Source organism: Anolis carolinensis, chromosome 1, assembly GCF_035594765.1.
Source record: "Anolis carolinensis isolate JA03-04 chromosome 1, rAnoCar3.1.pri, whole genome shotgun sequence".
Lineage (NCBI taxonomy): Eukaryota > Metazoa > Chordata > Lepidosauria > Squamata > Dactyloidae > Anolis > Anolis carolinensis.
Genome location: NC_085841.1, coordinates 340617360 through 340630860, shown reverse-complemented (window position 1 = coordinate 340630860; position 13501 = coordinate 340617360). Strand labels below are relative to the sequence as shown.

The window sequence follows — 13501 nt, the reverse complement described above, 5'->3', positions numbered from 1 at the left end:
TATGAAAAATCAGAAGAAAACAATACTGCTGTCATATAGGGATTTCTCAGTCTTAATTTTGTAGTGCTTCTTGCCACTTTTTCATACTTCATGCAGTTGGCAAACTTTATGAGTTCAGCCATTCTGGACTATTGACATATTTAATCTATCTGCTTTTTCAGTACTTATGTAGACACATATTGGAAAATGGCATTCATAACCATTTGGAGATCATAACCTTTTGGACAAGTTTGATCTTTCAGAGAAGAGCCAAAAACTAATCTTCTCAAGTGGTATACAACCAGATGTAATATGCAAGGTAATGTCTTCAGTTGTTAGACTGAACCTATTGTCTCTGATCTGTTAAGAAAACAGTGCATAAAATAGCAGTGCTTCAGAAGTGTTTTTCAGTTGCCCAAAATATATCAACTCCCCCATAAAAACAACTAGTTTTTTATTGTGCACTCGAGAAACAAAATTATAGTAGGCTTTGGTAAAATAACATATTTGGTTTACTCACAACTTCATGTGTAAATCTTTGACCGATTTACTCCGCTTGACAGGAAAGATGTCGCTAGAATCCTGGCTGTTGCAAAACCAACCACCTGCTCCCTTGATCCGTGCCCCTCTTGGTTGGTGAAGAGCTGCCTGGAAGGTCTACTCGATCCGTTGAGTAATATAATCAATGGCTCTCTTGAACAAGGGGTCTTCCCGGACAACCTAAAAGAGGCAAGGGTTCATCCCTTGCTAAAGAAGCCTAGCTTGGATCCCATGACCCTTGCCAACTATCGTCCTGTCTCCAACCTCCCATTCTTGGGTAAGATGATAGAGCGGGCTGTGCTGGGACAATTGCAACAATTTCTGGATGATACAGCCGGCCTGGACCCTTTCCAGTCAGGCTTCCGCCCTGGCCATGGGACGGAGACAGTCCTGGTTGCCATTACAGATGAACTTCGTCGCCAGTCTGATAGCGGCGGATCAGCGCTACTGGTACTTCTCGACCTTACCGCAGCGTTTGACACCGTTGACTACGATCTAATGATTCACTGTCTCGCCATGTCCGGAGTTCGCGGTCAGGCCCTCAATTGGTTCAACTCATTTCTGCGAAACCGGAGCCAATGTGTGGAGTATATGGATCAAGTCTCTGACAGATCTCCCCTCCTATGTGGGGTACCCCAAGGTGCAATTCTCTCCCCTCTTCTCTTCAACATCTACGTTAGACCCCTTGCTAGTTTGGCTAGGAGTTTTGGCCTAGACTGCTATCAATATGTGGACGACACCCAACTCCTTCTGCGCTTGGAGCCTGGAGCAACGTCAATACCAGACAATTTCACCTTATGTCTGGAGGATCTGTCAAACTGGCTACGTGCTAGTAGACTGAAGGTGAACCCGGCGAAGACTGGGATTCTCTGGCATGGCCGCTCGACTGGTCTGACCCATTTGCTACCCACCTTCGATGGTGCTGCCCTATCTCCTTCGCCTACCGTTAAGAGCCTGGGTATCATTTTAGATTCGCAGCTGACAATGGAAGCTCAGGTCGCTGCTGCCAGCAAACAGGCCTTTTTCTACCTACGACAAGCGAGGCAACTGGCACCCTATCTATCTGATGAGGCTTTGGCAACAGTCATCCATGCCATGGTCACGTCTAGGCTGGACTATTGCAACGCCCTGTATGTTGGCCTTCCGATGTCCATGACCCGAAAGCTCCGTATTGTTCAGAATGCGGCAGCCAGGCTACTCACAAGAACACCCATGAAATGCTACAAAACACCAGTGCTGCAGCATCTGCATTGGCTTCCAACTGATTACCATGGTCTATATAAGTTCTGACCTTTAAAACTCTTTACGGCCAGGGCCCATTGTACCTTAGGGACCGTCTCTCCTTCTCCCATCATCGGAGGTTGCAACGACCATCCCAACAAGACTTACTTTATGTACCGGGTCCTAGAGAAGTGCATTTGGAAAGGACCAGGTGCAGAGCTTTTTCTATTTCTGCCCCTGCCTTATGGAATGCCTTGCCGCCCTATATGAGAGCCATGCATGAGTTAGGGCCTTTTACCCTAGCACTCAAGACCTGGCTCTTTACTAGAGCTTTTAATCTATGTTAATTTTATTAATATTTTTATGTATGTATTTTTATCCTTTACAATTTTATCTTGTAAATCGCCTGGAGCATCGTGGATGGAGGGCGATTAATAAGTAATTAAATGATGATGATGATGATGATGATGATGATGATGATAATTCAGGCATATAGCTTATCAGTCCAGTTACAGATATGTTTGAGATAGTATCTCTGTGCAGATGACATAGGTCATCTTTCTTACAATAAGCGTTTGCTCTTAGCAGTCCCAAAGTCTAAGAAGAATCTAAAATGGAGTCTGAGGTCTGAACAGTATCAGATCAGATCATGTAGTCTGAGAAGCCACAACTTCTCAGGAAACATAGAGCAAAAGAAGCTGCATACCAAAACATACATACAAAACAGTAAGCAGAATCATAGATTAACAAATTACTAGAGGAAGCTTGAAGACGGTTTTAATTTCCAACAACACATCTGTATCTCTTCCAATGGAATACAGTTTTGGTTTCTCTTTGAAAGAACAGAACATTGACTGGCTTCAAGGAAGAGTTGTAATCAAACATGTGGCTGCCTGCATCCTTTACTTTTGTCCCTGATCATTCTGCTTTCACTTCTTTCCTCTGTTGCATCTGATCTTTTGTATTTTCTTCTTCTTCAATTTTTTGTCCTTCTAAAAATGTAAAAGAAATTATTTAAGAAATAAAAGTAATTGCTTAAAGGTGCAGAACATTTATTTATTTATTTTAAAAACTTGCTTAAAGTACCACTGTGTGTTCAGTAAACCTAAGAGATCTGATAATGCTACACCGCTTTGAAGTCTGGCCTGGCAGGAATATTGTGTAGTTAATCTTTTGTAAATGTTAATGATTATATAGGGACATGGCTCACCCATGGCTGACAATGGGATAAAGTATCTTAAGCGGTCTGAGCTGCACCTGCTAAGGGAAATTTCCAAATAAAGAATTAAATGTCATGATTTCTCAGTTAAGATAATTAAGAGATGAACAGGAAGAACAGCGGGTATCTTCTCAAGATCTAAGGCATAATCTAAGTTGTTCTATTTTTCACCAGTGTTAAAATGCTTCACTGCTTTATCGGTCCCGATTGCAGCCTTAGAGGAAAGCAACAGCAAACTCATGGAATAATCTTGCTAAGAAAATCCTGTGTTAGCCTCACTTTAGGGTCACCATAAGTCAAAAATGATTTGAAGAAACACAACAATTGTCGGAGATCCTGTAACAAAGAGTGTAACCAAGTCATCAAGTTGTTCCATCTTCTTGCTGATGATGTCTTGTGTGCGTGGATGTATTTTGCAGCTTAGAAAAGTTGCTTTATTGACTACAGGTCCCTGAATGGTGCCAGTCGTGCTCACTGGATGGGTTCTGCCAGCTATAATCCAAAAAGCAATTTGAAAATCTTTTGTGTAATTATATCTGCTCATCTCTTTTTTATAGGTATGTTTTGTAGATATGTAGGTATGACTGTGCTCAGAAAAATTGATATGTTGACCAACACACATTTTTGTGCTTCATATATTAGTCTGGTTTCTGGGTATATTTGACCTGATTCCAAAAATGGCACCAGTTTCCTCATATCTTACCTAGTTTTTGAGATACATATGCTATATACCAGTTGTCATCAGCATGCCCATAAAGAATCATGATAGTCATGTCTAAGAAGCTAGATCTGATGCAGTCTATCCAATACAATGTTCTGAATCAGTGGCCCAAATAACCCTAAGAACAGGCCTAAAAATCAACACACTCAAGAAAATATTTTGATGTTGTTGGATTGTGTAATTGTTGTAGCTTGGTCAGATTCTGAGTGCTCAGAATATGAGGAACGGGATGCTGGGATAGATTCAGAGGACCCAGAGGAGGATAGAAATGGCCTACCCTCCTTTGGGTCCTCTGAATCTATCCCAGTATCCCCTTCCTCATATTCTGCGCTTGGAATTGTAGAGACAGAGCATGCAACAAAGACAGACTCACTTTTTCTCGAGAATTAGAGATAAAAAGAGGAAAAGCAGCTGTGTGAGAAATGTTGTTATGGGAAGGATTGAGACCTTTTAAAGTGGTTCCTGCTGGTACAATCCTTTGTGAGAGCAATGTTGTATTCAGGTGAACCACTCTTGGTTTTTGGTCCTATGTTCTTAGAATTCATGTATTCAAGTTTCTAAGTTTGTTCTTGCTTCTAGTCATGCATAGGTTGCCTGCCTTGGATTCATGCTATCTTGTTTATGGATATATTTGTGGATGGACTCTGAAAAGGATTTGAAAGGATTTTGGACTCTCGGCTATCTTGGAAATAATCTTTTGAACTTTGAGTCTCTTTTTTAAAAATGTGCTTATTATATATACACACACACACACACATACACTTCTTTAAATAAACTACTTACTGGATTACCTGGACAGAATGTGGTTTGTGGTGAAAAGATGTTTCAGGGCTCTAGTGTAACAGTAATCTGTTTTAGAAAAATGTGTTTTGGACAACCAATTGCGTACCAACTTTGAGGTGTTTCCACCATCTTATTTATTTTCTTAATAAAAGGTAAAGGTTTCCCCTGACGTTAAGTCCAGTCATGTCTGACTCGGGGGTTGGTGCTCATCTCCATTTCTAAGCCGAACAGCCGGCCTTGTCCGTAGACACCTCCAAGGTCATGTGACCGGCATGACTGCATGGAACAACGTTACCTTCCCGCCGGAGCGGTACCTATTGATCTACTCACATCTGCATGTTTTTAAACTGCTAGGTTGGCAGGAGCTGGAGCTAACAGCGGCCGCTCCCGCCGCTCCCGGGGTTTGAACCTGGGACCTTTCGGTCTCCAGCTCAGTGCTTTAACGCACTTCACCACTGGAGGCTCCTATTTTCTTAATAATGTACTATTAAAATAATGTTTCTGTGTTGTACAAGCCATTTGAGGCTTCTTTCATTGGACAGAGTTAGACAGCATCCCTAAAAATAAACAATCATTATAATAGTGTAATAATTAGTTATTTTGATTAGGCACATAGTAGTTATGCTACAAAGGCCTAAATCTACTAAAGGCTCTACATCCCGTCTGATCTATAATTATAAATGGGTGGATCCTGGGTAATATTTGAATGAGAGACTGTTAATGCTATATTCCAGAGGAAGGATCTGGCAAAACCACCTCTGAGTATTCCTTGCCTAAGAAAACCCTATGAAATTCTTGGAGTCATCATAAGTCTCCAGGCACATTCAAGGGACTCAATGCTACCCACTAAAAAGGTAAAATAATAAAGAATCAAACTACAATATTTGTAATTTATTTATAATAAATATGGAATTTTAATTCATTATATTTAAAGGTGTGGGTATTCAACAAGCAGTCCAAGTTTACAAATGATTCTGATTAAACTTAGTTGAATCATGGAGCCAAGCAAAAGGCTAACGATCAGTGAATGAATCATTTTTCATCAGACTTATTTGTATGGGCCTTTGAGATTATGTTACCCAATGTGTGTTGAACAGATGGATTTAATTTTGTGGATGTCTGTGATTTTAAATGACAGCCCTTTAACACAGTACATTTTATCATTAGTTGCAAATGGGACCACCGCTGGGCTGTTGAGAAGTAATACCCAATAAAAATCTATGGTAATTTGTCCAGAGAGTAATATAAACATGAAAAGTTGTTCACGTATAATTTAGAGTAAGAACCTGGGGATCTTTTTTCAAACAGTGATTGAATTGATAAAATATGCTACTGGCAGTAAAAGTTAGAGAGCTTCTGCTGCCACAAGATTTCTCTTTGTGAAATGGCATTTGTCCAGATCAATCAGATTTGAGGGGGGGGGGGGGGGAAACTAGGTTGATATTACAATTAAATTTGAGATATGAAGAAAATTTTGGTTTTGAATGTGTGTTTCCATGTAGAAATGTAAAGCACCAGCATTTAATACATTTAAGAACACAAATCCTTGATTTTACATACAGATTTCAAATATGCAAAGCCAATAACATTAGCTGCTAACATCTCAGTGCTTTTATCAAGCTGTGTATATGCATTTGGTAGTTACTTTAGAGCAGGGTTTCTTAAACTTTTTTCATTCGTGACCCCTTTCTGCCCGAGAAATTTTTTATGTGACCCCAGATAGTTAGATAGACACACACACACACACAATAGGTATAAAATCAACCTTCTACTGGTAATAAATCAACATTTGCAAGACTTGCAGACTGATTTTTTCTTTTTATGAAGTATAGCTGAAGCATTTTCTGCAGAGTCCACTGTTAACACTGCATGATGTTGCTAGCAAATTTGTGTAAATGTTTAAAACGGCTACTAGGTTTACTGCTGACAAATTTTTGTGACGTCAACATTGCTCCAAGAGGACCCCATTTGGGGTCAGGACCCATGGTTTAAGAAGCAATGCTTTAGAGCTTCATGCCACGTGTGCTGCTTTAGTTATGTGTAAGACTTCAAAGAGCATAGGGAAAACAAATGAATGTTGCAACCAAAGTGTCCCATTTTAGTTGTAATGCTTTCCATCAGCAAGTTTGAGATGTTTAGAGCTGTTTGCACTCAATATCTCTGTAGATGGTTAAATGTTATCTCTACATTGTTCAGTGGAGTTGCTAGTGGTCACTAGGAGTGTATGTGGTTAATATGTAAAAGATCCCATTTCTAAACCCTGCCATTTCCATTATGGGATTAGAAAGAACATTATCAACCTTGAAGAACCTCTACCATTCAGTATAGGTTAGAGGTGAGAAACCCTTGGTGACATGAACCATATGATGTCCTCAACAACTGTGATTGACTCATTAAACTGGCAGGAGCCGTATGTGTATTTTTCATATAACTTGTCTAATTAGGAGGGCATGGGAGTGAGGAACTGCTCTGGTATCAATAAAAGTGTTGCCTTCCACTTTATTGTTGTATGTACATTTTGGGTTATGGAATGCATAATCAGCCAAACAAGTGGTGGAATCTAAATGTTAATTTTTAAGCTAAAATAGACTGTTCCTTTTATCGGTTTATCTTTGTATTGATATACTGACCCACTTATAAATACACCCCCACGCACACAGGGTAAAAAAAAGAGTTAATTATATCTTTGGAGAGGATAGTGAAAAACTGCTTGGCAGTGTCATCTGGGCAATTAACAAATGGAACTAATTTAGCAAAGGCATTGAGTTACAGAGGACAACACCCTGTGAATTATTTAGTTTGTAACCTTTCCTTGTCAACACAAGAAACACAATTTTTATGTCTTCCAGAGTTCAACAGATGTATTTTGAAAACTTTATATAAAACACTCATATGTCATGTAATGCAAATGGCAAATGTTGCATAAATATAAAGGCATAAATTGGAGATACTGTACTAGATAACTATCGTTTTCGGGTTGTTTGAGCTGAAATGCAAGTAAATTTGGAAAGGTTAGATCATTGTTGCCTTTGAATCTTTGTGTGTTTCTGAGACCAAATAGACCTGAGAATGGGTAGGGTGTTTAACTGTTTGTGTAAAACGTCTTGAGGTTTTGTGGCTTGGATATTCTTAGACTAACTTCTGAAAGGCTATAGGCAGTTGTTGGCCATATTGACCACTTCTAAGGAAGAAGAAGAAATGCAGAAGAAGAAGAAAATGTAGGCTCTTAATAATGAACTGGATAAGGGCAAATAAATTGAAACTTAATCCAGATGAGACAGAGGTGTTCCTGATCCAATCATAACACAGATCCGGGAATAGGGACTCTGTCTATGCTGGATGGGGTTACACTCCTCCTAAAATCTTGCAATTTGGGTGGTCTTCAGGACTCAGTTCTGAGCCTGAATGCCAAGATTTTGGCAAAAGACAAATTCACATTTGCACAATCAAAACTAATAGGACAGCTATGGTTGTTCCTTGAGAAGTCAGATCTAACTACAATGACACATGACTGAATCGCATCCCATTTGGAATACAGTAACACACTCTACATCGGGCTGGTTTTGGAGACTGTTGGGAAACTATAGTGGGTCTAGAATGTTGACTGGGACCATGTTACTCAGTTGTTAATACAACTTTACTGGCTGCTGGTTTGTTTCCGGTCACAATTCAAAGTGCTGTTCATAACATATAAGGGCATACACAATTTGGGTCTAGACTATCTGAAAGACAGTATTGCCTTATACAAACATGGCAGAGTCTTAAGGTCCTGGAATGCCCTTCCATGGGAGTCTAGGCTGGTCCCCTCCCTACTCTTATTTTACCAGAAGATAAAGATATTTTGGTCAAGCAGGTTTTTAATGTGTAAGCAAGAAGGCCTTTTTATTTAGAGGGTGTGCTTTGTTTTTTTACTCCTTTATGTCTTTAAAAATAATGTATACTATTTAAAAAAAAATTCGTGTCAGGAGCAACTGGAGTTGCTTCTGGAGTGAGAGAATTGGCCGTCTGCAAGGACGTTGCCCAGGGGACGCCCGGATGTTTTGATGTTTTTACCATCCTTGTGGGAGGCTTCTCTCATGTCCCCGCATGGAGCTGGAGCTGATAGAGGGAGCTCATCCACACTCTCCCTGGGTGGGATTCAAACCTGGCAGCCTTCAGGTCAGCAACCCAACCTTCAAGTCATGAGGCTTTTATCCCCTATATTGCCAGGTGTTAATAGCTTTCTTTTGTCAGCTTCTTTGGGTCCCACTCTGGGAGAAAGGCAGCAAATGAATGAAACAAGGTTTAGAAAGTAACAAATGTTTGGTTCTTAGGCTTGGCATATTGCGCTCTCTCTCTCTCTCTCTCTCTCTCTCTCTCTCTCTCTCTCTCTCTCTCTCTCTCTCTCTCTCGGATACATTCCAGCTTGCTGATACTATATAGAAATATGGTGAGGTGCATGTTTATGAATACTGTTAACATTGGCTGTTAACAGGGCCAAACAAACTTTGGCCCTCCAGGTGTTTTGGACTTCAACTCCCATAATTCTTAACAGCCTCAGGCTCTTTCCTTTTCCCCCTCAGCCGCTGAAGAAGGGAAAGAAAGGAGCTTGAGGCTGTTAGGAAATATGAGAGTTGAAATCCAAACATCTGGAGGGCTAAAGTTTGCCCATTCCTACTGTAGCTGATATATCAACCAAAGCACACCTTTTGTGAAAGTTACTCCTAGTTGACAAAGTTACCAGTAAATGTGAAGAAAAATAAATTACACAGCCCAACAAAAAAAATCTTGGTGTCTTGGTTTTTAGGCCTGTTCCTGAATTTTTTGGGGCAGTGATTCAGAAAATTGCATTGGATAGACTGCATCAGCTCTAGTTTCTTAGAGCTCATGTTTTTTATGGGCGAGCAGATGGTTACTGATAGATGGTATGTGTTCTGTATCTCGAAGAGTGCATAGGGATAACCAGTGCCATTTTTGGAATCAGCAGGTCAAATATACCCGGAAACAAGATTAACATTTGTGGCACTAAAATGTGTGTTGGCCAGTATTATTAGTGCTTACTATAATTCCCCAAATTTAGTGGTCTTCTGAAATGGTTGATATTGCCAGTAAGGGTGCTCATCCTGATACAAACAAGAAAGGAATTGTGATGTCTTAACTTCTCTGATGGGACTTTTGCATGATTAAAAACAGAAGAACGGAATAATCTGGACTGGCCATAAATTCTGTGAATAAGGCAGAATAATTGCACCAGTAATGTCTAGTTTTGGAGTCACCCACAGAATCTATATTGCCTGAGATTCTGACATTTACTGTAATATATAAAATTTGAATTGGTAGCAGAAGTATTTGGGTTTGAAGAACAAGGTATTTATTTTATGCTAGTTTGTTCAGTGTAGCCCTCAGTGGCACAGCAGGTTAAACCGCTGAGCTGCTGAACCTGCTGAACGAAAGGTCAGCTGTTCGAATCTGGGGAGTGGGGTGAGCTCCCACTGTTAGCTCCAGCTTCTGCCAACCTAGCAGTTTGAAAACATGCAGATGTGAGTAGATCAATAGGTACCACTCTAGTGGGAAGATAATGGCACTTCATGCAGTCATGTCAGCCACACAACTTTGGAGATGTCTACGGATAATGCCGGCTCTTTGGCTTAGAAATGGAGATGAGCACCAACCCCCAGAGTCAGACATGACTAGATTTAATGTCAGGGGAAAACCTTTACCTTTACCTAGTTTTTTCAGCACTTTTTATTTCAAAAGAAACTCTGCAATTTTGTTGTTTCCTGGATGTCAAATGAAATTGGCCAATGGCCCTTTGTATTCTATAGTATGTTTTCCTCCAACGTCTTGTTTGCTAATCTGCCCTCTGACCTCTTAATCAATTTTCCCAGGATATATTCAAGGTTGAGACTGACATTAAAGCATGTCTGTAAAGCAAATGTTGGTTCTTCAGCCTTCTGACCCTAGTTAACCTTGACTAGCCATGTTTAAATGGGGCAGGACTTTCATTACCTCATGACTCGATTTGAATGTTTTTACTTCTCTCAGAGTAATGTGGCTGTCTATTCCACATAGTATAGGAGGAAAACAATGTCTGTGGTGTATATATGTACTACTCACAATTCTTCTTTATTTGGTTTGAAATCTTTGACTCATGTTAACCGAGTAACTGAAAAATAAATACTTCATCCGAATTGTTTCCATGAAACAGCATCTACAGATGTTGTTGTTCAAGTTACCTTCTACACAAGGTTGCAGCAACAAGGCTTTCTCTGTGAACCTTTTAGAGAAGGCATGGGCCAACCTCAGTCCTCCAGATGTTTTGGCCTTCAATTCCCAGAAAACCTAACAGTTGGTAAACTGGCTGGGATTTCTGGAAGTTGTAGGGCCAAACATCTGGGGACCCACAGGTTGAGAACCACTGATCTAGACTATAAGCTAGATAAAGCCTTACAACAGCGTTTCTGTTCTCCCCCCACCACCACCAAATGATCCAAAAGACATTTCATAACTAGTGAAAACTCGAAAAATGGCATTCGTTTTTATTATTCTGTTTTCCTTTCTTTTTTTTAGGAAGTCCTCCAGCAACTGATTATAATGAGTTTGCCAAATGTCTTGATAGTTGGCAAAGATCCTCTGTCTGGTGAGTAGCTTTATGACACTGGGCCTTCACCCAGGTTTTAAGAAAAGGTTGATTAGAAGTGTCTGCTTTTGCTGATTAAAAGAAATAAATTTCACGCAGACGCTGAATAAACTAAATGGCTACTTGACATGTTATTGTTTGACTTCTACATTCAAACTCGTATGGCCAAATGTGATGACAAAAAGTTCCAGGTGTTCATTCCAAAATTAGCTTTTCCAATCTTTTTATAGTTAACGTAGGGGCATTTGCAGCATATGTGGGTGTGTTAGTTCCATTGCACAATAGCATTAAACCTGTGCCCAAGAGACACCCAAGGGGAAATGCTTTCTAAAAAGTCAGCATCATGAAGCTACAACCATCCAAAAGGTGAGAGAAAGAACAGGCAGTTGTGATTTCAGCTGCCGGACCTCTTCCCTCTAGCTTGTTACCTCCCATACACAGGGGCACTGTCATAAAATATTGAAATTCTTGGCTAAACTGCTGGCACATCCTTCTGCAATGTTTTGTGAACAATCAAATGTGTGTTTTTGGAATGTTAAACTTTTTTTACCAAAAGGGTATGGAAACAAGCATATTTTACTCTTTTTCAAAAACAGGAAGCTGGCACTTCAAGGTTACACAGCAGATGTCAGTATTTGGAAGGGTTTTTTTTGCTCCCAACAAAAGAAAATGGCCCAATACAGGACTAAGAATAAATTCTTTTAAAACATAGTGTTGGAGAAGAAGCTCAGTGGAGACCATTAAAGGTTAGAAAGACAAATAAGTAGGTCTGAGAGCAAATCAGAACTTATCCTAGAAGCCAAAATGATCAAACTGAGGCCATCATTGGATTTCTTTCATGTCAGGAGCGACCTGAGAAACTGCAAGTCACTTCTGGTGTTAGGGAATTGGCCATCTGCAAGGACGTTTCCCAGGACACAACATGATTGATTAGAAATAGCAATAAAGCTTGCTAAAGTGGGAGGAAGAAGGAAATGGGAAAGACTCCATTACATATGGATAGACTTAATCAAGGAAGCCTCTGCCTTTGGTCTGAAGGACCTGGGCAAAGCTGTTGATGAGAGGTTCTCTTTGAAGTCTCCCATTCATAATAATGCCATAGGTTAGGGCTGTCTTGTCAACTTGCAGACAACAAAAACAGAACTAGTACATCAATGTTTGTTCCTACAAGTGGTTCTGCAGGGCTGACAGTTGCTTCAAAGACTGTGTTTCAATGAGTTTCTTCTGCTGCTTTTGAGTAAGTAGCAATAGAAACTCAAGTGTCAGACTTCAAGTGTTTTTGGTGCTAATAGGTGACCTTTCATGTGCATTGACAAAATAGGCTGATTCATGTGCATTGATAAAATAATGTGGTGGTGTTTACACAGTCATGCCATTGGAGGAACATTTTGGAGAAAGGGTTGCTTGTTAAAGCAGTGCTTTATTTATTTTTATTTATTTACAGTATTTATATTCCGCCCTTATCACCCCGAAGGGGACTCAGGGTGGATCACATTACACATATAGGCAAACATTCAGTGCCTTTTAACATAGAACAAAGACAAACAAACATAGGCTCCGAGCGGCCTCGAACTCATGACCTCCTGGTCAGAGTGATTCATTGCAGTTAATTGCAGCTGGCTTGCACTCCCGCCTGTGCCACAGCCCGGGCTTTGAATGTCATTTTCCTGCTTCTTGGCAGGGGGTTGGACTGGATGGCCTGTGAGGTCTCTTCCAACTCTATCATTCTATGATTCTATGATCTGGCATTTGTTAGAATAGATGTTTTATAGCAGGCATGGACAAACTTTGCCCCTCCAGATGTTTTGGAATTCAACAGTACAGGAATTGTGGGAGTTGAAGTCCAAAACACCTGGAGGGCTGAAGTTTGCCCATCCTGCTCTATAGGCCGCCTAGGTTAAATATTATATGTGTAGCCCTGCATTTATGTTGTAACTGTACATAAACTGACCAGAAATAGGAGCAAACTGGATCCTAAACACAAAGGAATACCTCGGTTGGTTTCCTCTCATAAATGAGAAATGGGTCCAGTTCCTGAACATGTTGTATGTGTGACTTTCAAATAGACTAGGAATTGAATATGTTGTGTTTTGACATAGAATCACCGTATCATATAGTTGGAAAGAAAAGCATATTAGAATAATTCTTACAGTCAATACATTTTTATTAATATTTAAGTGGAATCTCTTTCTTGGTAAAAGGAATCCAGTTTCTGGAACCTCGTCTTCCCTTCATATAAAGATTGCAATCATATCACCTCTTGAGTCTACTCCAAGCTACACATACTAAACTCTTAAATTATACTTCTTGTGGCTTTATTTCCAGGCCATTTACAATTTTAGTCTCCTTCTTCCATCCTCCTGGTGTTATTTTTTTATTTAAATAAATCCCGTTTTTCATTCAGCACAAGATTCAAGCT

General features: G+C 40.0%; 1 protein-coding gene across 2 annotated transcripts in view; it reads left to right on the top strand.

The window, feature by feature from the left end:
• The window catches only part of ccdc88c (coiled-coil domain containing 88C), a 127332-nt gene that overhangs the window by 46778 nt on the left and 67053 nt on the right, over positions 1–13501 (top strand). For both annotated transcript variants that reach the window (XM_062968409.1, XM_062968410.1), the window contains exon 4: positions 11013–11082. In XM_062968409.1, the coding sequence (XP_062824479.1) occupies positions 11013–11082 (70 nt within the window). The remainder of the gene's footprint in view (positions 1–11012; positions 11083–13501) is intronic.